At 29.7% G+C, this 22,771-nt stretch overlaps 1 protein-coding gene across 1 annotated transcript in view; it reads right to left on the bottom strand.

Annotated features, from left to right (window-relative positions):
* Nucleotides 1-22,771, bottom strand: part of LOC114123238 (protein phosphatase Slingshot) — a 56,296-nt gene that overhangs the window by 2,471 nt on the left and 31,054 nt on the right. Inside the window, 9 exon segments of the mRNA XM_027986139.2 lie at nucleotides 638-749; nucleotides 752-856; nucleotides 1,500-2,011; nucleotides 2,097-2,243; nucleotides 3,163-3,432; nucleotides 3,535-3,729; nucleotides 15,645-15,710; nucleotides 17,324-17,502; nucleotides 22,169-22,436. Coding sequence (XP_027841940.2) covers nucleotides 638-749; nucleotides 752-856; nucleotides 1,500-2,011; nucleotides 2,097-2,243; nucleotides 3,163-3,432; nucleotides 3,535-3,729; nucleotides 15,645-15,710; nucleotides 17,324-17,502; nucleotides 22,169-22,436 — 1,854 coding nt within the window.

Below are 22,771 nucleotides of genomic sequence, written 5' to 3' on the forward strand. Positions count from 1 at the left end.
CAGTTTTTAGGTTAAAAATTTAAAATATATGATATAATACAGAAGTTTTCAAACTATGGTCAAATAGTGGTCCGTAAATAGTGGAATATATTGTGTAAATTGCAAGCCTCGATCTATCATTAAGTTAGATTAAGTTAAGTTAAGTTTAGGTTAAGTTTATTAGTCAGTGAGTTAGTCAGGTACAATTATAGCCCGCGAAACTCTCTTACGATTATGCGAGCAGTATTGGACTTTTCTCTTTTTATGGCTCATCTGCACACCGAGTACTTGCGTTAGAAAAAGAAATCATGAAAATCGGTCCAGTAGAACTTCAGATATAACTGTGATAAGAAATTGTCTCACGTTTTAATAATAAACAAAGATAAAGATGTATAAAAACATTGAACAATTTTATTTTTAATCATTAGTGGTACGTAATTGATGCATAATATGCAAGGGTGGTACGTAAAAAAATATTTACACACAAGCGGTACAAATAAATAAATTTAATTATACGAATATCTACTTATTAATAAGACTTTTAATCACTCTCGTCGCGTATTTACCAGATACCTATGTTAATACAGTTTATGTAAATCCCTACTGCTAGCATATAAATCGCTTGAAATTGAGTGGTGTGTACAATAATTTACATTACCTTGGGGGTGGTGGTGTAGCTGGTTGCAACTGAACGATTTTGTTTTGCGATACGCTGTACGATCTTAGCCCGTTTCCGCATGGCATAAACACGCTGACGTTGTACTTATGGCTTCGAATGGAGGCAGCGGTGGTGCCGGGGGAATATTTGGAACTTCCACTTCCACTTCAACTGGAATTTTATCCGTGTTAATTTTCTCCAACGATTGCGACAATAACGCTGAAAATATAAATATATATTTATTGATGTTTTTATAAATATATACCTTCAAATATTTTTATGGGATGCGTTCTATTTTTTTTTAACACCAACAAAATGTATATGATGACTATAATAACCTTAGTTTATTTTTTTATACGAATGATCTTCACGAATGCTTTAAATACGATGATAATGCAATAATTCTACCCATTATAATAGGTAGTTGCAAGCTATTAAATGGTTTAATAACGTGTTATGATATTTAACAAAGTCTGCAAACTTTTAAAATTGGTATTAAAAATAGTACAAATTTATACATACACATACCTATATGCATTGTGAATATTTTGATGTTAAAATACTTTGTTAATTTGATCGACAATTTGTTTTATGTAATTTTGAGCCACAAAAGCAATGATATTAAATATGATTTCACACATAAAAATATTTATTTTTGTTAAAGTTGTATCGAAAAGCGTTAAAAGTATTAAGCTATTTATACTAAAAACTTGAATTTATATATTAGTCTCATTTTTGTAAAAAAAAAATTTTCTAGTTTTTTTTTTAAAATATATAAGTAATTGAACACATATAGATTGGAATAACAGAGTTCTCTATTTATTTTATTTAACGTAGACGATTTATAAATAAATTAACTCACTTGAGTTGGTTAAAATATCGGTGGCAAAATTATTTTCCGGTGACCATGACTTTGGTCTTCCACCGCATTTCATTAAATCGTATCCACTGATATCTAATAACTTTGGCGGCATTAACCGTGTTGGCGGACTAGGCACGACGGGTTCGTCTTCTTTGTCTAATCGATCCGGTGGCGTGGCGTCTTTGTCACCTTCGCTTTGGGATCTCGGGGTGTCCAAAGGCTTTTTAGGTGAATTAGGAGGTGTGATAAGGCCTGACGTGGCCACCAAGTTTGTTTCAGATTTGGAACGTTGTAATTTTTCGCGGTTTTTCATCGCTGCCAATATTCCTTGATAAGTCTCTAACTGTAGGATAAAATGCTTGTTGGGCTTAATGCAGGTGCGTTTAGACTGTACATAATCAAGCGCTTTTTTAAAAGACCAGTTGTAAGCTTTCATAGCATACGCGATAACGACGCTTGCAGACCGACTGACTCCCATTTTGCAATGTACTAAGACTTTAGAGCCCTCTTGTCTAAAAAAAAAAATAAAATAGAACACACGTTGAGCATAATGACGTTGATATTATAATTTTTTTAATGTGTGAAAGTTTTACATACTCGGCTTTTGTGATGTATTTATATGTGTTGTCCCAGTGTTTTAATAGATCAGTCTTATCATCATCGTACACCCTAACGTTGAGATAGTTGAACGAGCCAGGGAAGAAATTGTCGATTTCTCTCGTCACATTCAGTATGTGCCGTACACTGAAAATAAACGTGAAATATAATTGATATGCTTATATTATATGAGTATGTATATTGTATATGTTTTAAGTATGATATAGTGGTAGGAAACAGCTAATTGCATCTATTCGAATATCAAGTATTTGAATATACCTATATATTATTAAACAATGTTTAAAAAAAAAATTAAAATATTTACATATTAAAATACATTAAATATTAATAACAAAGTTAATTTTTTAAAATTGTTCTTAATTAATTATAAACTATAGGTAGTTTAAGTATCCATAATAATAAAAAATGTTTTTAGTCAGTTAAAAAAATAATACATAAGTTAAAACCATCTTTGATATTATACTGTACAGTATAATATAACACATATAAAAATGTAATTAAAATTAATTAATTATTATTATTTTATTTTTTAATAATCACGTTGTACACAACGGTTTTAAACAAAAATAAACAAATTAATACGATGTTAATATTAATATATTGAAAAAGAGTAACTATTAAAGCCACTAAAATAAATATTGTAGAATAAATTTTGAATAAAATATTAAATTATTATTTAAACAATTTAAAATCACTATTAGTAATTGGCGGTAATAAAAAATAAAATTATTTTTGACTTATTTTTTCTTTTATATTAACTTGTAACTTAACGTTGTTAATGTTGAACTACCTGAATCTACTCTAGTTAGATAATCATTTTCATTAAGTTGTCCAGATTTGAAAAATAACACATAACTATATGCTTAGTTCGTTTAAATTTGACTTACTTCAGTTATTATATGATTCGAAAATCAGAACATGTGACTCACTACCAATATACTCAATATAGGATAACATATAATATACGATACATCATTCATATACGTGTTTCGGTATCATAGCGTATAGTATGTGTACTGTGTTTATTAGTATTATGCTTATTTACCCATTTCGGCTGAGTTCGTCGAGATTTGACGCATTCCATTCGGAACCAAGGTAAACGTGAGGGAATATTTGCGTGGCCGCATCCATCTGACCCAATACGGTGAGCATCTCTTGGTCGATGAACGGTTTGTATTCACCCAGGTCCATGTCTAGGGTTTCTTCCAAACGGCCCCTAATGAACTTGGATGTCACCTCGTCCAAGTCTACGCTCATCATGATTTCTTTCAGGGCACTGCGTATCACGCGTTCAGTTTCTTCACGTTCGCTGGGTCTATAAATAACCAGGGATGAAGAATGTGCACGATAAATAGAAATGTATGCAGTTATAAGAGTATATGATAAGCATTAATATTATTTAGATGATCGGACTTACTTTGTCCTCAGTGAATCAGGTGACGGAGGACGACGAGACTCGATTGAATCCATAGCGTTCCATTCGTTTAGACATGACTGGTCGGAGGAGATTTGTTTTTCGTAATGTGTTATCCAATCGTGGGTAAGACCACCTTCAAAAAAGTTGTGTTCGCGGGCTTGAGCGCTTACCCGATGTAAAGATTGGAGAGCCGACCTGAGAATACAATTAAACGTTAATTAATATGAATTGCATACGTTTCTAAGTATTGACATCCAATGAAAATATTGTTAAGAAAATATATCAAATATATTTTAAGTAAAGAATCAACTGCCTCCCCCCAACGAAAAAACCTAGTTTAAATTCTGTGTGTGATAAAATTAAATCCAAAATCGGGTGTATACTCTACAATGGTTGATTTTAAATTGAATATAGTGCAGTATATAGATTATATCTACATATATAGTAATATGTAGATATTTCAAGTTTATTATATAACGAATAATAAATATTTAACGATTATTTGTTTTATGATATTTCAACCAGAAAAAACGTATTGGAATTTTGAAAACGTTAAAGAAGTTGTACACAACAAATAAATAATAGTTAAGGACCTAAGGTATGGTATATACCTGTAACATATTAATACAATAACAACAACAATAGCAATCGAGTTCGCGTTTTGACAGTTTCAAAACGATTCTCAACTCTCAAGTGCATATGTTTCAATAATATTTAGCCGTTTCTCAAGATTTAAAATACAGTTTTGCATTTTGAGAGTTTTGTTCTCGATGTTCAAATGTCGAATACATATATATACATACATTTATATATGAATATAATTATTTTAAGTTCTCTCCTATATATAATATAATGTATACTATATTATATATATTGTGTCACGTCGCAATATTCATACATATAAGAAAGAACTTCGTATACTTAACATATTATATGGTAAGTGCTTTCTTTTATATAACAACCAAATATAACAGTACAATCAAAGAGAGTATACATGAAAGTGTTTGGTTTGTCGAAGCCCACAATCGTTTTTTTGCAACTATTGTCTTCGGCGTCTATCGAATAATAAAAACCGTCACACACATATACTACAGTTGGCTATATGGTGCCAGTACACCTGTGCATACAGTTTGAATAACAACGAAATCGTCAAAATATCATAAATCATCGAAGACAAAAAAAATATAAAACAAAAAAGAGCACTATGATTCATCAACCGTTAAAAATTTAAATAAATAAACCAGCTTTCTTTCTCATTGCAGGTATAATATAATATGTATGAATTGCGGGACGACTAGACACTTGTTTATTGTTTGTGTTGCAGATTGTCCGTAAGGCCAAAAAATCGAATAATAACCGACTTGTGCGGGATGCAGAGAAAGCCGACGGACGTTTCTTTCCGAATTGGCTAATAGCCATAAACGCGAGCGCGCACGCTCGTATATTATTTTTATATGATATTGTTTGCTCGAGAGCCCGTCATCTTATTTTCCTCCTGCCATCGCCGAGAGATAAGCTTGTCTATATAAGCAATACATATGGTCTCGTGTAAGTTGAAGTATAATAGTGCGATTGCGTTTTTTTTTGTTCCGAGAAAAATATATTATGCGCGTACTTGGCAGACGTCTCGAAGGGAATTACAGTGAGTACGATTGCAGCGTAATATACGCCGACACGTAAAATGATTAATGCATGAGCTGTAGATGCTCTATGCGTGCATTATGGTGCATTGAATTAAGACCCGAACAGGTTCGGACAAACAGACGCGCGCGGATATTAGTGTTGCGACGGTCATCGAATGTGTAATATAGATACCTGTACAGATATGTACAACCTATGCACTGCAGTCTGCAGGTATCTACGAAGGATAATTAATTTATAATTGAAATTGGCTACATTCATTTTCCAAATAATTGTTTACGTTTTTAAAATAAATTTTAGTATATAGGTAGGTAGTTTCGAGTATAACAATTATAATGAACTTTCTTTTTGTAAACAAATCTATTTTTGCCTCACCACGATAGAAAAAGAATGAAGTAGTGAACTACAACTTTTGAGGTTGTAGTTTGTACCTCTTGCCATTATACTTAGCTAATATCTAACAAAATATTGGTTGTCATAATAATAATCCACTTGAAAAATTAGTGGTCAATTAAATTAATCATTCTGCATGTACGACACGACATTTTTATTGCAGCTATTTTATAATAAGTGTATTGTGTTCACTATACATTATAACCTTGCTAAAGTAGTAGAGAAATCTGCAACGGTAGGTTAAGTTATACGCGTACATTCTTAACGTTTTGTCGCTATTAGAACCAACGCAGTCTCGCGTACGACATTTTATGAAGGATCTGACACAGATTAGAATATTTACGGAAACAAAAAAACATCAATCTCAATTGAAAAAAAAACGAACGAACAGTTAGTTTACACCTGTAATCAAAGAGTATAGATATATAATATATAGTACATTGGGTATTCGTCGTTCTGGTCGTATGATTTTGCTACGGTACCGTTAAATGATTTACGGGATTTAAAATATGTTTCAATCATGACAACTTTCTTTTATATTTAAAACGCAAGCAATAACGCGTCAAATCATTTAGCAGTTCCGCAGTGCATATATCTACGATAAGAAATAGTAACGCATTTTTACCAATTCGATATTTTAAATATAGTCGAAAATAATACCTAAAAAAGTTGATTTAAGGATCAAGAAAAGTTAAAACAATAAAAACGATTTTGTATGGAAAAAATACAGTTCAGATTGGAGTGTAATTCATTGTTTTTCTTTGGAAAACGGAATAACTTTAGCTAACAGATAGATACTCCGTTGACGATTGTAATTAAAAATTAAAACGCATTTTCTATATCTACGTATACGTCCCTCGCCGTAAATAAATAATGTGTCCAGACGATTGTTGAAATTAAATTCCATCGGCTGTAAGCGCGTGACGAATGGCGCATACTTCGATCAATATATTATACACCATGATATTATTTATTGTATAATACTATATGGAGTTCTTAAAGCGCGTACATTATATACATTTTTTATTTGTTATTTGAAAGTTTTTTGCGTTCACGGCCGGCCGTTCGGACGTGGAACGCCGACAATGGAAATCTAAATGGAATCCCGTAATAATCGTAAAGGAAGAGAAAACAGGGTAAGTAGATACTACATCTTCGTATTGTGTTAGTACCGCGTTCGGGAAATTGGGAATTCTTACATAAGAAGTATATAATAATAGTAATAAGTAATAATATAATATGACGCCAAGAATGAATTGTATATAATATTGTCGTCTCAGCTCACAACAGTCGTTGGTATTATATTATATATTTCGTTTTGAAGTCTCTATGACAAATTACATCCTCGTCGCGCCTCGCCTGGTTATAGTATACGCTATAATAAAGTGCATTATACTGTACATTAACAGTAATAATTATTGTAATACCAAAAAACATTGTTTTTTTTTTTAAATCGAATGTGATTTTAACATTTTTCGTATTCCAGATCTATAGTTTTATTTTAATTCAAAATTTTATGTATAATATTGGCATTGCAGTTTTACTTATAAATAATCTGGGGGCAGTATAATAAAATGTTAGAATTATATATTATTTAACATTTAAAAAAAGTTTATCATGATATACTTTTTGAACAACGATTGGTCTTTGTTTAAATTCAGTCTATATACATTAAACATGCACGTATAATGTATATATATATGTATCTATACTATATAGTGTATATGTAGTTGCGTTTCACTTATAATGGGGGGCGCGTGGTTCTACATAATAAGCAATAGAAAAAAGCCAATGTACTCGTAAAATCCGTACACAACGTAGTCATTACACCGTAAAGGGGTGAAGTTTACAAAGGGTGAAATATTGTGTATAGGGGTTGTATGTGCATGTACAAGGCCGAAAAACAGGCGCCACTTTAATCGCATTTTAATGGCGGGGGTCTCGATGAAAAGGGCTTTTCCAGATTTTACAAGATACCGGACCCACGATTGGTTTAGAAGATATATATTTTTTTTTCAATTTAATTTACCCACGACTATTGTTGTATATTATACTGCAATGCAGTGTATTGGAAAAATAAAAACTTTAGCAATTATTCAAATATAAGTATTTGTTGAGAATTCAATGGTTAGGTTAAATTTTTTATGCATTGAATATGTTGACATTTCAACGAAAATTTGTTAAATATATGTCTAAGCGCAAGGCCTACAGCTAATTCATAATGAAGTGAAAACGAAGGATGTTTAAGCAAACAATAACATCTGCAGATTGCAGAAACGAGTCCAATGCATTGTAAGTGAATGAAAAATGTTAAAAACGTAAAAAAGAGGAAGAAAAAACTAATTATTGTTAATATCATTCATAAAGATGTATGTACTTACTAGGGTATTAAATTAAGCAAAAACATCATATTTATTTTTATCGAGACATCTAAAGATGATACTTTGAACTTAAAAAATTATGATCACGAATGTATTACGTAGGCGCGCATGTATAAAATACACTACGACTACATATTGAGTAGTACAAAGGACAAAGGTATACTAATGATGTAATATTATATTCAACAGAGTAAAATCGTATTGTGCAACACTAAGATATTAACGCGTATATTATACAAAATTTTTAAATATTGGGGTATAAAGTACTTAAGGATGTATTATTATATGAGATGTCCTCTTGAAGTGATTTTGCTTATTTGATTTAATGCGTGACAATTACAAGGTTCGTAGTATAAAATATAGTTAAACAAAATAATGTTATACACTATAATAATAATGTAGTACCCCGTGTTTAAACGTTTAATTTGAAACGATTAGTGGCCGCAGTAGATATACTTTTTTAAAGATGGTTTGATTTTGAGTCGGTGACCTCAATGTTTTCGTTGATGAGCGCGTATTTCAGACAACGTAACGTCAATAAAAATAATAACAATCTAACTATTTCAACGTCATTACGTGGAGATCTAAAAATCTGAGAGGGGAGAGGGTTAAGGCAAGGACGAACGTCGAAATAATATAGTAGTCGGGTTACTGAGAACGTTGAAAACAAACGGTAATCGACCTTTTCAGAGAGTATAAAAATCGGTGCCAAAGGCCCATTTAAGTACAGACAACGAGGTGGCGCGGGCGGGATACCGATGATATACGTTTTTAATCGGTCCTTCTCGGCTAATTTTAACGCGTTCTTAATTTAGTATATTATACAGTTAGTACACACCTATGAACAGAGACGGGAATACAATTGTCGCTTGGGAAGGGAAGGGAGAAGCGAGGGAGTGATTTTTTTTTTTATTGAGATTGGAATATGTCACGAAGGTTTGACGAACTTTTCGAATTGGCTTTTGGCACTAGTAGCGATTAGTAGGTCTCAAATTATATTGTGTCTGTATCGGCAAGACCGATACTCTCGTCAACGCGTTAAATGTTAGGCGGAAGACGAGAGTCATCGTCGACGATGCTGCCAACGGAGAAGCTCGCGGACAATGCAGAGGTCAGGGCCTAATAATTAGTTTAAGTACTTAATATGTAAGGGTCTGCAGCGTTTTTCATTTGTACGACGCATATAATATATTTATTTTATATACCTATAAAATGTATAATATTATGCACTGTTATATTATCGTGTGGTGGGTAAAAGATAGGACAAAATGACGCATACAATAACGAGCGACGGTCGACACACCGAACCGGTTAACGGGATACCCACCGACGACTATAATATCGCGATAAGAAGAACACAACAAGTGAGCGTGCGCCACAACTGGTTCGCAGCGAGTTGTGCTACATCGACGACCGATGAAAACTGCTTACTTTACTAGCGCGGTGTCCTAGCTCCGCCCTCCGTTCCAAATTTAATAATATATTATTACCTATGTTTAAGTTTAACGGCAATGACGGTCAACAACGATTGTAACGAATTAAGGGCTCATGTGATGCTTAGAACTAGGAATGATAATTCCATAAAAAATTACTTCGTTTTACACAATCTATCTGATGGTATTATATTGTAAGTGCGCGGAAAGTTAGTAAATAATTTATTATATTATGTTCGAGGTGTACACGGCCGTAAATCGTAGTAGTTGTAAAAAATCAGTCTGTTTTAGTATCTAGACGAGTTGGAAACTGTGACATTGTGATATGGAGGTATAGCAGATCGATAGTACTAGACCCATATATAATATTATATTACATATATTATAAAAATTATTATAGTGTGGTGCACGCACGAGATTAACCTCTCTCGGCGCGAGTAGCAGGAGAGCGCAGAGATCAATGCAATCAAGGCCGCAAATACGGTACGCGCGCGAAGACAGATAGACGGGCTCGACGAATTATTTCATAATATACCGACGACAAGCGTAGTACGCATAATATTATAATAGAATTCTGTTCGTGCGAATGCATATTGCATGTGTGTGTTATACGAGTGGTGGACGTCCGGTCACGATGAACGCGTGTAGAATCCCATTTCGAACAATCACGACGACTTTCTAACGGATGAAGATGATCGAAATCCGAAATATTGCGATTCGTGGTGCAGGAGAGAAGAAATGGCGGAAGAGATCGTGCGCTGCAAAAATAAGACGCGACAGCAGATCTATCGCAGACTTATTGCAATATTGTTTTGCGACATCATAATGCGCATATACACAAAATCCTTATTCCGTATATAAATCGTTTATTATTTAGTTTTGATTAGTTGTGTGCATACAAAGTTCGTTAACTCCACTAGAAATTTACTCCGACATATTTTGAATTTTCGTCAGTTTTGCTCCCACCCATGTATGTATGTACTATAATAATAGAAACCCAGTAATTGACGCCACTGTTTCTGCTATTTGATTTAAGAGGATGTCAGCGCACCATTTATTTTCTCTCTCTGGCCTACACGCAACATAGACAAAACGCATTTACGCAAAATAATTTTTTCTATGATTTTAAGTAATCTTAGAGTAAAAATACTCATTACAAAAAAGATATAGAATAATGTTTTTGAGGGAATGACTTATCGATTTGTCAAAATGTGGTCTCAAAACAATTTTAACATCGTTTAAATTTACAACATTATTTTGTTGATTTTGAAAGTCAAACAACAATAAAATATAAAATCGATGTGTCATTCTTTCAAAAACATTATTATCTATCTTTTTTGTAAAGTGTGATTTTACTCTAAGATTACTTAAAAACAGAAAAAATGATTCTGCGTAAATGCGTTTTGTCTATGTTGAGCGTGGGCTAGAGAGAGAAAACAAATAGTGCGCTGACATCCTCTAAACACTTTTCATTGTTCGATATAGAAATATAATACCTGTTCTAGCTATAAAAATTCCGCTGTTTTAGGTTCAAAACGAATTAGTAATAATATGTTTATATTTATGACTATAATAAACATCGGGACAATAGGTTTATGAACCTTTTTAAGTTTTAATATTCTTATGTCGTCTATATATACGTATTTATTTATAAAAACCGTTACCTAATGTGCAGATGACTTGTTAAAAAAATAAAAATAGAAATAACGTTTATCTTTAATATTTTTTAAATCTTTACTTATATTCTATCAAATTGTAACACGGAAATATTTTAATGTCAGACTTTGGGTTGAAGATAACGCGTAATGAGATTTAATGTTGTCAATACTAGATAAATGTAAAATTGATGTTTTTGGTGAAACAACCAAGTATAAAATCGAAATTGCTAGTATAGACTATAGAGATAAAATACGCGATACATTGATATGTCATGTTCATGTTTTACGTTTATAATATGTTCGCTATTATATTCTCCATCGCCATATACAAAACCTCTGTATCCGACCTTACCAAACAATAATATATTATACAATTTAAGTTTAATTTTCGCACGACGTGCAATCTATTGTACACGAATTGATAGTTTGGCCGTCTTTTATATACCTTTATTCTGCGTTATAAGCCGAAATCGGCATTATCACAGACACCACCTGTAGTTAATTTGATAATTTGAATTTCGATTGTGCACGGATAATGTATGTCTGGAGAAATTCAAAATATAACTTCTATATAGGTGCGCCTATACTTTCGTTTTAATTATATATCTCTGTTACGATTTATTAGATTATTTTTAATGAAAATAAAATAATAAGATCTTGTGATATATACTACTGAATATTGATCTAAATGGTAATTACAAGAATGAATACATGAATACTCATATAAATTATTATTACATTTATATACAACATAAAAATTATATATAAGATATGCCTAAATCTAATTATTAAATTTCCAGCAAGTAATATAGAAAAATATATATATAATATCATCACTTGTCAATCAAGAAAGCAAATCGGAGGACGTGTCTGTGATAATCACACGAGCAGGTGTACCTTCGACGTGCCGACATCCATAAATGGATTAAATTCAGGTATCCCCAAACCACTGAGCTCGGTGTGCTCGGTTGAGATAACACTCTTCATCATTATTACTGATGTTATTATTATTATTACTATTACTACTAATAGTACTACTTTTATTACTATTAGTATTATATTAAAGAGATGGAATCACGTATGTACCATACCATATAAGGTATAACGACTGTTTTGTCGGTTTTGTGAAGCTAAAATTATTTATTCTACACAAATCGTTGGACGAATGCGAGGTTTATATTTTTTTTTATTTCTGTTCTTTTGCAAATCTACACCATCAAATACCCAGATGAAAATTATCTAAATGATAATGTAACAAGGAAGTGTAAATGACCTATAGTTCGCAGTTATTATTGAACATAAAAAGTTCGTTAAACTCAAACTCGAGTAAAACAATTTCAAATCGATAAACGTAATACGTTGGTTACTTATTATTATAGCTAGTATATTATAATGTAGTCTAATTATTCTATAAAATTGGAAGGGATATAATGTTTCATAACAAATTGTTTTCTGATTAAATGAATGAATCCTTTTCTAAGACTATTATACAACCTGCAGACTGCATAGTGCAGAGGTTTTCTAACTTTTTGGGCCCATGGCTCCTTATGATTTTGTAGTAAAATATACGACTACCATACGATCTACTATATTATATTATAATTTTATTTTTAGTTTATGCACTATGCTGCATTATTTAAGATAATATGTACATTGTATAGTGTAAAGACATTTAAAAAAAAAAATAAGTTATATCAACAGGGAATATTATATGAACCCACAGAGAAATAAATATAAGTAAAACAAAGCTGACAAGTGTATAATATAATATATATACACTTTTCAAGTATTATTACTCTAAGTGCCACTGATGTTTTGCATATTATGCATAATGCATAAAATTGCATCGATAATTTATGTATAGAGGTACATAGGAAAATCGGAATAAATAACTTTTAGGTTTCGTAATCTTTACTTCGTTCTACCTTTAACAAACTTGTAAATTTGAATATGTATATAAAATTGTTATTATCTGACCTTATTTGTTTTTTCCTTAAATATTACATTTTTTGCTTGTACAAATAATTTTCCGTAAAACTTCAAAAACGAAATTTAATTTTTAACTGTGCAAGGTAAAATAAATTAATAAATTTGAATTACATGATACCTTAATAGTATTATATAGCGTAGTAAATGATAATCTATTTTTTTTAATTCTATAGAATTGTTTTCCATAAATAGGAAGACTCGAAAAATATAATATATAATATATACATAATATAGTACGGATAATGTTGGTAGTTATTAAAACACAAATTGTTGAATTATACCATACATGCATAGTATTACGATACAAACTGATCGGCTTGTTTATAAATTAATGCAAAACAAATTTGATTTAAGATTCCAAGAATTCATTAAAAACAAAAATTTAACAATAATTCACACATAATATAACATTATGACAACAAAGTATAAAATACGAATATTTTGTTTAAACTTTTTGAGCATAATTTTACGAAAATACGATTTTTTAGTTTTTATTTCTTCTCGATAATAACACTTAAAGTATTATGATAAAATTACACAGTATTTGCTAATACAATTGGTATGGAAAAAATTTCAGTTTTCATTAATATAATATTTGTTATTTATAAAAAAACATATAATTATAATGATACTATTAACAAATGATATTATATAGCTTATACGTGGTAAATAAACTCATTTACTGGCATAACAAAATGATAGCAATTATACTATTATGTTTTTAAGTCTATGGTGTTGCAACAGATACCTCATTATTCTGTTTACATTTATTTTTTTTTATGTTGGTGCAATAATCTACTTCTAATGGCTTGAAAGCAAAAACCATTTTGTGTTGAGTGTATTTGAGTTATTACACAAGAAGAAAATAAAGAAATTGATAAACACGTGAGAAAATTATTTTTCATTTGACATGTATTCTATAAATTCTATAAATTCTCTTTGTAATATACTAATATCGTATTATTTGTAAAAATAATATACTTATTAAGCATTCACCAGGTAAATAGTGCTTTTTAGTGTTTGAATAAAATTATAAAATTATTGAAAATTTTAACATTCTATATGTTAATTATTTTTTATACAATAACTAATAAAATAATAGCATGTAAAATTGAATTTGTTATGAATTAATAGTTAAAGAAAAACAGTAATCAATGAATTCTAAAAATGATGGATATCTTCGTAATTTATTTATTGCATTTTGTGCCTAGATTGTTTAACTACAAGCACATAAAAGTGAGTACCACTTTCATATTAGGTGTCGAGTGGGTCACTATAATGAATGTGTTAAAATTGTAATTAAATGATATAAATGAAAAACTGCTAAAGCTATAAAAATATTGAACATTTTATACATTTTAACTAAAAAAAGTTTGCGAATTTTCGTGATTTTTGTTAAAATTTGAATTTCAAATTAATCAGATTACCTGGTTAACCTTTAATATTTTAAAATAATTTTAATAAGAACCCATGTTGGGGAACGAAGAATTGAACTTTTTGACAAAACTAGAATTTTGTAATTATACATATTATTGAAAAAACATTAAAGAAATCAAAAATTTCTCATACCTACCTTTAACTCAAAGAATGTCAATAAATGTTGCAAATTATACAATGTACAGAAAATGATAAAGCAAAAATTTCAAGTATCTATGGTTATCTGTTTTTAAATTAATTCTTAAATAAGAAAACTTCATAAACTGTTTATAAGTTATTGATGAATTATAACAATTTATAATAGTACATACTATATGGCAATAAATTAGTATTTATAATCAATAATACAGTATCAATAATTTAAATCACACTGCGTAACCAAACAAGAGTTTAGATCACTCAGGTGTAGATCAAGTGGTTTCCAAAAATTCAGTTTTGTTCGATTGCTTTTTTACATTAATCTAATACAGTTCAAACATGTGTGCCGAAGTTGTTTTCCGTTTTGTTATCAAAATGGTAATTGCAAAATAATCTAAAACTGGTCTCACGGCTGAATTACATAATAATTCCATTTGAGAACCGTGTCACGCTGAGCCGCTGCTGCCTTAGAGCTTCTCCATTAACTACGCAGTGGTGCGTCGAGCGAAACGTAGTTTTTGGGGACTAGCTAGCATAACATTAAATGTGTCGAAAATCGTAATTTTTAGATACATAAAACTCGATGTATTTGAGTATTATAAAATATACGAAAATTGTATACCTAGTTATGTGATAACATAACGTATAATATTCTTATCGGTCCGCTGCGTTATACCGTCTTATGAAACTATTGACCACAAAACAAGGTTATACTAATATAAGGTTATACTAATAAGTAACAAATAATAATTATTATTATAGTAGTAAATATGAATTTATTTCATATTATTTATTAATGCGATTTATTTTAAAATAATTTTAACCATAGCTTGGTTTCATGCACTAATAATATACATTTTAATATCGTATAACGTACTGATCTCATATATGTATATACTTTTTAGGAATAATTATGTTTAGTAAGTATTTAAAAAGTTTTTTGTAGAATGTTACCGATTATAAACGAAAAAAAATATTTTCTTAACCAATTTCCATACATACGGGTAGGTATAATTTTATAAAAAAAAACGTTGACTTACCACATGGCTTGTACTGAGACGGGCTTAAAAATATGTTGGCGACTGCATACGCTAACGCTGAATCCCCTGAAAAATAAAAAAAATATATATCATATAAGGCGAAAAAATAAATAAATAAAAAAAAAGTTAAAGGTATTGTTGTAGGTATTATGAGAAAGATCGTAAAATATTAAGATGAAAGTAATAAAAAATATACATATTGTTATTCTCTTTTGCACAGTATAGAAATAGAGATATGGCTAGAAACTGATAAAGGTGTTTTGCTCGAGAGGAGGGGGCTGGCAAAAGTGACCACTAGTCACCACTTACCAGTCTCAAATAAAATCAAAATCAAAATAAGTGTGTAAAAATAAAAACAAGGAACTTTACATTAGGTCTTACAAAATGTTAAATATATTAGGACACTATAATTAAATATTAAAAAAAAAAAAATTAAATTAAATTAATGTAGTAAAAATTTTCTAGAAACAAAATTGAAAATATTATACGGATTAAATATTTAAAGTACCTATATATTATATTTTTTTTAAATAATAATATACTCGTACAGTCGTACATTATGCACACAGTTAAAATTCAAAACAAACTTTTAAAAACGTAAGCAAGTCAATATTGAAAAGTCTATATTATAATTAATGAACTGCATAATTATGAGATAATTTTTATTTCAAACAATTGCTAAAATTATTAAATAAGTATAAGCTGTAATCATACGGATAAAAATATTTAAAGCTTAACCTAAAATGGTTGTAGAACCTATGGAAATTATAATTTTACATTATTATTTGTTATTTGGAATGCTTTCCATTATAGCAACTAAGAATTTTAACCTGACCTAATATTTATTATGTAAATTAATAGTAAAAATGCATTCGATAATATTTTTATCATTTATAGATTACAGAAATTATTATTTTCCTAAACCATAAAATAATTATCATACCAAATACCTAAATACCATCAGATAACTGTAATTTAAAATATCTCGAGTGGAGTCTATCAAGCATAATAACATGCGGATGAAACAAAATAAAAAATGTATAACCTTGAAGATTATGAATTTTAATACTATATAGCAGGGGTGGCCAGCGAGAAGAGAAAAGTTATATTATTATATATAAAATACATAAATTCATATTAAAAAAAATTTTTGTAAAAATGTTACGATAAGATGCGAGCCACAAAAGGCTATAACGCGAGCCACATGTGGCTCGCGAGACGCGGTTTGGTCACCCTTACTATATAGTACTTATATAGTAAAAGCTTTTAAAGTATTTTTTTAATAATTACAACTACTTTAATTTGTTTATATACAAAACTTTTGAAAAAAGTTTATTTGAAATTTGAACAATTAAATCTAACATAAGTTATGTTTAAAAAAATCTAAAAATAAATTTAAAAAAAACTTGAAATTTCTCAAAATATTTATTTAAAAAAATTTACAATTAGTTATAAAAATATGTGAATTTAAAAAAAGAATTTTTACTATCTTAGTTGGTGTTTTTCTTCAAGAAGAAAATAATTCAAAAAATTAATTTTTCTTAATTATAGTCACCAATACAAGTTATGAAAAAATTAAAACAATATTGTGTATATATCCTAAATACACAGTTTAACATAGGTAGTAGGTACCTAACATAGTAGCAGTGTGTATCATTCAATATATTATATTTATTTACCCATCTCCGTCCAGAGTGATTGTGGTGTCTGCTAGAAGTCTAAGCACCAGCCCAATTGTAGTACTCTGGTTACAGTCAAGACCCAAAAGACAGGATTCCTCTTGACAATTTCCATTTATACAAGAAACTACAACTAAGTATCTGGTACGGCCGGAATGTACACTTTCCAGCTTTACTGCCTGAAAAATATATAAAATAGTTAAATATTACATATTTACATTTGAGGTTTCTTTTTAGTATTTTACAACTTTAAGTTATTGTGGTTACTTTAAGTAAACTATATTATTTCATTAATTCTTATTTAAGTTATTTTTATTTATTAATACAATCATTTTTACAACTTATTATGGGTAAAAACATGATATTATCATGCAATTATATTCTGGTATAAAAACATTTTTTACATTCATAATAAAAATCGTAAGTTCTATTACCCTGGAAATGGTATACAGGAATGTTTTAAGTCGATGAAGGTATATGTATTAAATACTATGTTAGAAGTGTTACTGAAATTGTACACTAAGGAGCTTTTCAGTTTTAACAATTAAGTCATGTGTGTCATAAGTCATGTTGTGCACAACAGCAATATAATTACGTGGCTATTAACCTGCAGTAAACATACTAGCATGTCATATTATATCGTTAAGTAACTAAAATTATAAAGGCATACTCTCCTATAGGTTATGATAAAAATTAACAAAATTAGATTATAATTATTTTATTTCAAAATATACCTAATTTGATTGGATTACAATGTCTTGGAAGATAATTATTAAAAAAAATAACAGATAACTTAAACAAATATATACGCTAAATAATATCCAAAAATATTATACTGGACAATATAAATCAGTTTCCAGTGACAGAAAAAATATACTCATATAATATCATCACTACATTATTAGGGTAATAGATAGGTTTTTTTGTAAATATTTGCAACATTATGGAGATAAAAAACTATAAAACTATATAAAACTCGTGCAATTAATTCTAGATTAATAATAATCAATAAATATCTAAGAAATAGCATTAAAAAAAAAATTAGAGAATATAGATTACCCATATGAAAATTATTTTTTCGAATGCAATATTCGATAAATCTATTAAGATATTTTTTATAGTCATAAGTGATAATAACCCTTTGAGAATTTTTAATACAGAAAAATTTGGTGTGCGTAAATAAAAACTTGTATTTTTTTTAATAAAGTATAATAATGTGTTAAATTGACTTGATGCCTGATGGATGGAGAAGTTAACGAGTAAGTGAGTTTAAACTCTTATACGAGTAGTTGACATGAACAATTTCTTTCTAAACATCTACCGGTTTAGGTTATCAACATCATATTACGTGTAATAACGTTATAATACATACATATATAATTATATATATACATGTAAAATATAATATTATACCGGATGCAAATAGTGACGAACAATAAATAACATATCCCGGCGGATCCCTCGAGGCTATTGGCGTTAAGAGGTGAAAACGCGCAATCAGCCAAGCGAAATCGGTCGTCGATAAGTCTTTAATTTTCCCTTCGGATCAACATGCACGCTATTTTGATATACGTAGATATACTTGGGTGACTAGGCCATTATTATACCATTAACGTGATATTTTTAAATTGACAAGTAAATGGCGTCAGTTAAAAATAATACACACATGTCCCATAACTACCATCTCTTGAACAGCAATAACATTTTTATACACTCTTATTAGTTTTAAATCAAATTTTTTAAGGTTTAGAAACTGAACATTGGCTGTGTTTATTGGTATAAGTTAATATTTTAAAACAAAACGGTTATCAATTATTATTGCAATAAATGGATTGTATTCACATAAACGTAGAATAAATTAGAGCAAAAATATAAAACATGATATGTAAAATTAAATCGAAATGAAATTATAAAAATATAATCGGCAAATGCAATTAATCCAATTATTATTTAAACAGATTAGAATAAATTAAACTAATATAGATTTTGAAACATTAAATTATAATTATTTTATATACATGTATAACACTATTACACATTATAATTATTAATTACATATTATTATTACACTTGGTATTACGTTTACATAATAATTTCGCTCTATTGGCCTTCTACTGTGTATGGTTTTCAGATTAATATTTAAAAAAAAATTTTACATTAAGTGCATAATTGTTTTTTTTTTAAATCATACCACCATATCTACTCAATATTTTATAGTTCTTAATTTTAATCCGTGAACAATTTTTGGGCTCAGATCGTATTAAAACATCAAAGAAAATGAAGGTCAATATTGTTTTATAATTTAACATGGTATATACTATTATTAATAGTGTTTACGTCCTTAATAAATAAATTAAATTGTTAGTTTAATATGCTAGTAACTATAGACTAGGACTATAAATTTGGATCTCATTACTTTGAATAATTAAACAATAGAATATAAAGATATAATGTTACAAAGACAATATACTTATAAGTACTAGGAGGTTTCTAAACATGATCACTGCTTCATAGAGTTTCTATGTATAAAATATTGAGTCGTGTGAAGTTTTATGTTCATACACATTACACATATTATAAATCTAGCCAGTCAATCAGATTGTTAAAACGATCTAAATCTGTCGCCAATTTGAAAACAAACAACAAATGTAATGAAAATACATTTAAATTCGATCGTTAAATTTCCGACACTAAATATATATAAATATTTTTTTTGTTTTTAAAACAACCACGGCCTTGCATCTGTGAAAGTGAATTCGATTGTTTTGTATAATGTGTCAACCCCACTATATTATAATATATCTGTTTGATAGGTATCGATTATGCCCTATTAGAAATCTACGTGGGCACACCCTTCAAATGTTTCATATACATTGTGTAGCTATCAACAATAAAAATCAAAGAGCTTAATGTCATCACTGATATTATCTGATGGGTAGGCGTTTCGTTTATAATACGCGATGATCGCAGTCGTCAAACATCTTAAAAACAAGAAACCTTAAACTTTCTTCGAAGAAGATACATAACGTCATCGTTGTCATTCATAAACTAGTTTTAGTCTAAAAGTAGATTATCCACAATTTGCGAATTTGTTAATTTGAACTTCACGCTTTAGTAGTTTAGCAATCATTATTGTGGTATGAATTCCATTGTTTTTCATCGATCGTGGTTACTATTCATATCTAGACCTTCAACAATAATAATGATACGTTTGCATGAAAAACCAAAATCACCTTGGCCTACAGGGCGCAAAATACGCATATAATTACGTGCAGTGAAAAATCGACCAATTATCCGGGACAGACAAGTTAGTTGAATTAACCTTGAGCAGATATTTGATAATACGATTTTGACCCCTAAAGTAATGATTTATTCCAGAAAGTAGACGTTATGATTAGCAATCATTTATATATTAAGAGATAAGCTGCAATGCGAGGAAGCATCTTAATGGATTTTTTGTTGGTATGTTTTTAAAAAATAATATAAAATGTAAGTATTTTAAAGACATTTTGTAGAGACGGTAGGTATAAATATTATAAATTATAGTATTGATTTAAGTTAAAATTATAAATGAACTACTTAAAACGCTATACCTATATGAATTCAAGGTAGTTTGACGAATAAAAAAAACTATGATTGATCACTTGTTATTTATGTTATTCTAGTAGTATAAAAATGTTGACCCTCGTCGTTGCTAGTCATTTCATATGAAGTGTAGGTATATAGTATGTAATAAAGTTATTTTTTATTGCTTTAATTTTTTGTATACTATTAATTTTAATGCACATACACAAAAAGTTTAATAACGAAACAAATTACTGTATACATATAAAGAATTGAATCACCAATAGTACATATTAATTAGATTTTCAGCAAATGTAAATTATTGCTAAAACAACCTAAATATATTATGTTTAAATTGTGATTTACAATTGAAATAATTAATTCAATTCTATTTTCATTTTAAAATGAATAACACATCGTATTATAGGGTTGTAAACAGTTTTGAAAAAATTTTGAATTGTTAACCACAATTTCTTAATAAAATATGTAGCTATACCTAATCTTTCAATCCACCGAAAAAATAGAATAATACAATATCAATATTAACAATTATTTAATATTGGAAACTTCAGTTATTCAAATGACCCGTCATATAATATATTATATACAAACATAGTATACACCTATACCTATATACCTAATATAACATGAAGAATTCGTACATTTCTTTGCATACACACCTAACCATTAAGTATAGTCCGAACTTGTGGATGAAGAAAATATAAACGGCACACATTGGGTGCATTTAAAATCGTTAAATTGCACGTTTTAGAAAATATTAAATAAGCCACGATCGTCTGTCTCCTTGTGAAGGTTGCACACGAGTTTCAAGTCGTGAAGTAAAAGGATGTCGGTCGAGTGTAATTATATATCAGGATGAATTAACGTACTTTACTGAATGCATTACCAAACAGGATGATTATATAATCCACACGACACAATTTGTGTTGTTGTACTACAGGATTTTGTGAATGACGCGTTTCAATAGATGGTTATAGTATATTTGTACACCTATACCTTAACATAATATACATAATATAACAATGCACTCCAATGAAGGATATTTCATTTTAGAGACATAATTGGAAAGAGAGTGATATAGATACATATCCTTATACATTACCTAGTATAAGTTATTAACTATTTAGTAATACTACAATCGTTATTTAGATTAAGGAAAATACATTTTTCAAGAACAAAGTTTGAAATATATAAACTCTGCTCGTCATTTATAAATACCTAAAGGTACTTAATTAGTCGCGAAGCCGCGTATTAACTTACCATGTTCAGACTGTCATCGGGCCTGAGTATGTGGAACATGGACTGCAGATGTGCCTGTATGTCATTAGCGCGGGTCTGCATCTCGTCTTCGCCCGCAGACAGCCGACTGGACGCCGGAGCGGACAGCGACTGGTGTCTGTGCGGGTGCAGCGAGTTATGGTGGTGTCTTTTACGGCGCGGCTGTTGCTGTGGTTGCTGTTGCTGGTGTGACGAGAGCGAACACAGCACCGCCGTCGAACCCTTGTTGGCGAAATAACACTCGCTAAGCCTGCGGGACATAATCAAGACGGACGAATTAGGTGACTATTATATCGATATAATGCGCACACATAGTATACATATTTTAAAACGCTCGACATTAAAATACACGTCATGTACGTGTATGTTACCGCGTTACATATTATATTTCGTTCGATATTCACAGAAACGAAATGATCGGTGCGCGTCGTAGATCCCATTTACAAATTATTATTATCCAATAAACGTCACGGATCATATGTAAGGTAGAATCTCGGTAGAATCTCGTCAACAGGTACACGGTATATATAATATTATTATAACGTGTTGTCTATAGAGAACCATAATAATACACTCAACATCGTC

This window comes from Aphis gossypii, chromosome 1 (assembly GCF_020184175.1).
Source record: "Aphis gossypii isolate Hap1 chromosome 1, ASM2018417v2, whole genome shotgun sequence".
NCBI lineage: Eukaryota > Metazoa > Arthropoda > Insecta > Hemiptera > Aphididae > Aphis > Aphis gossypii.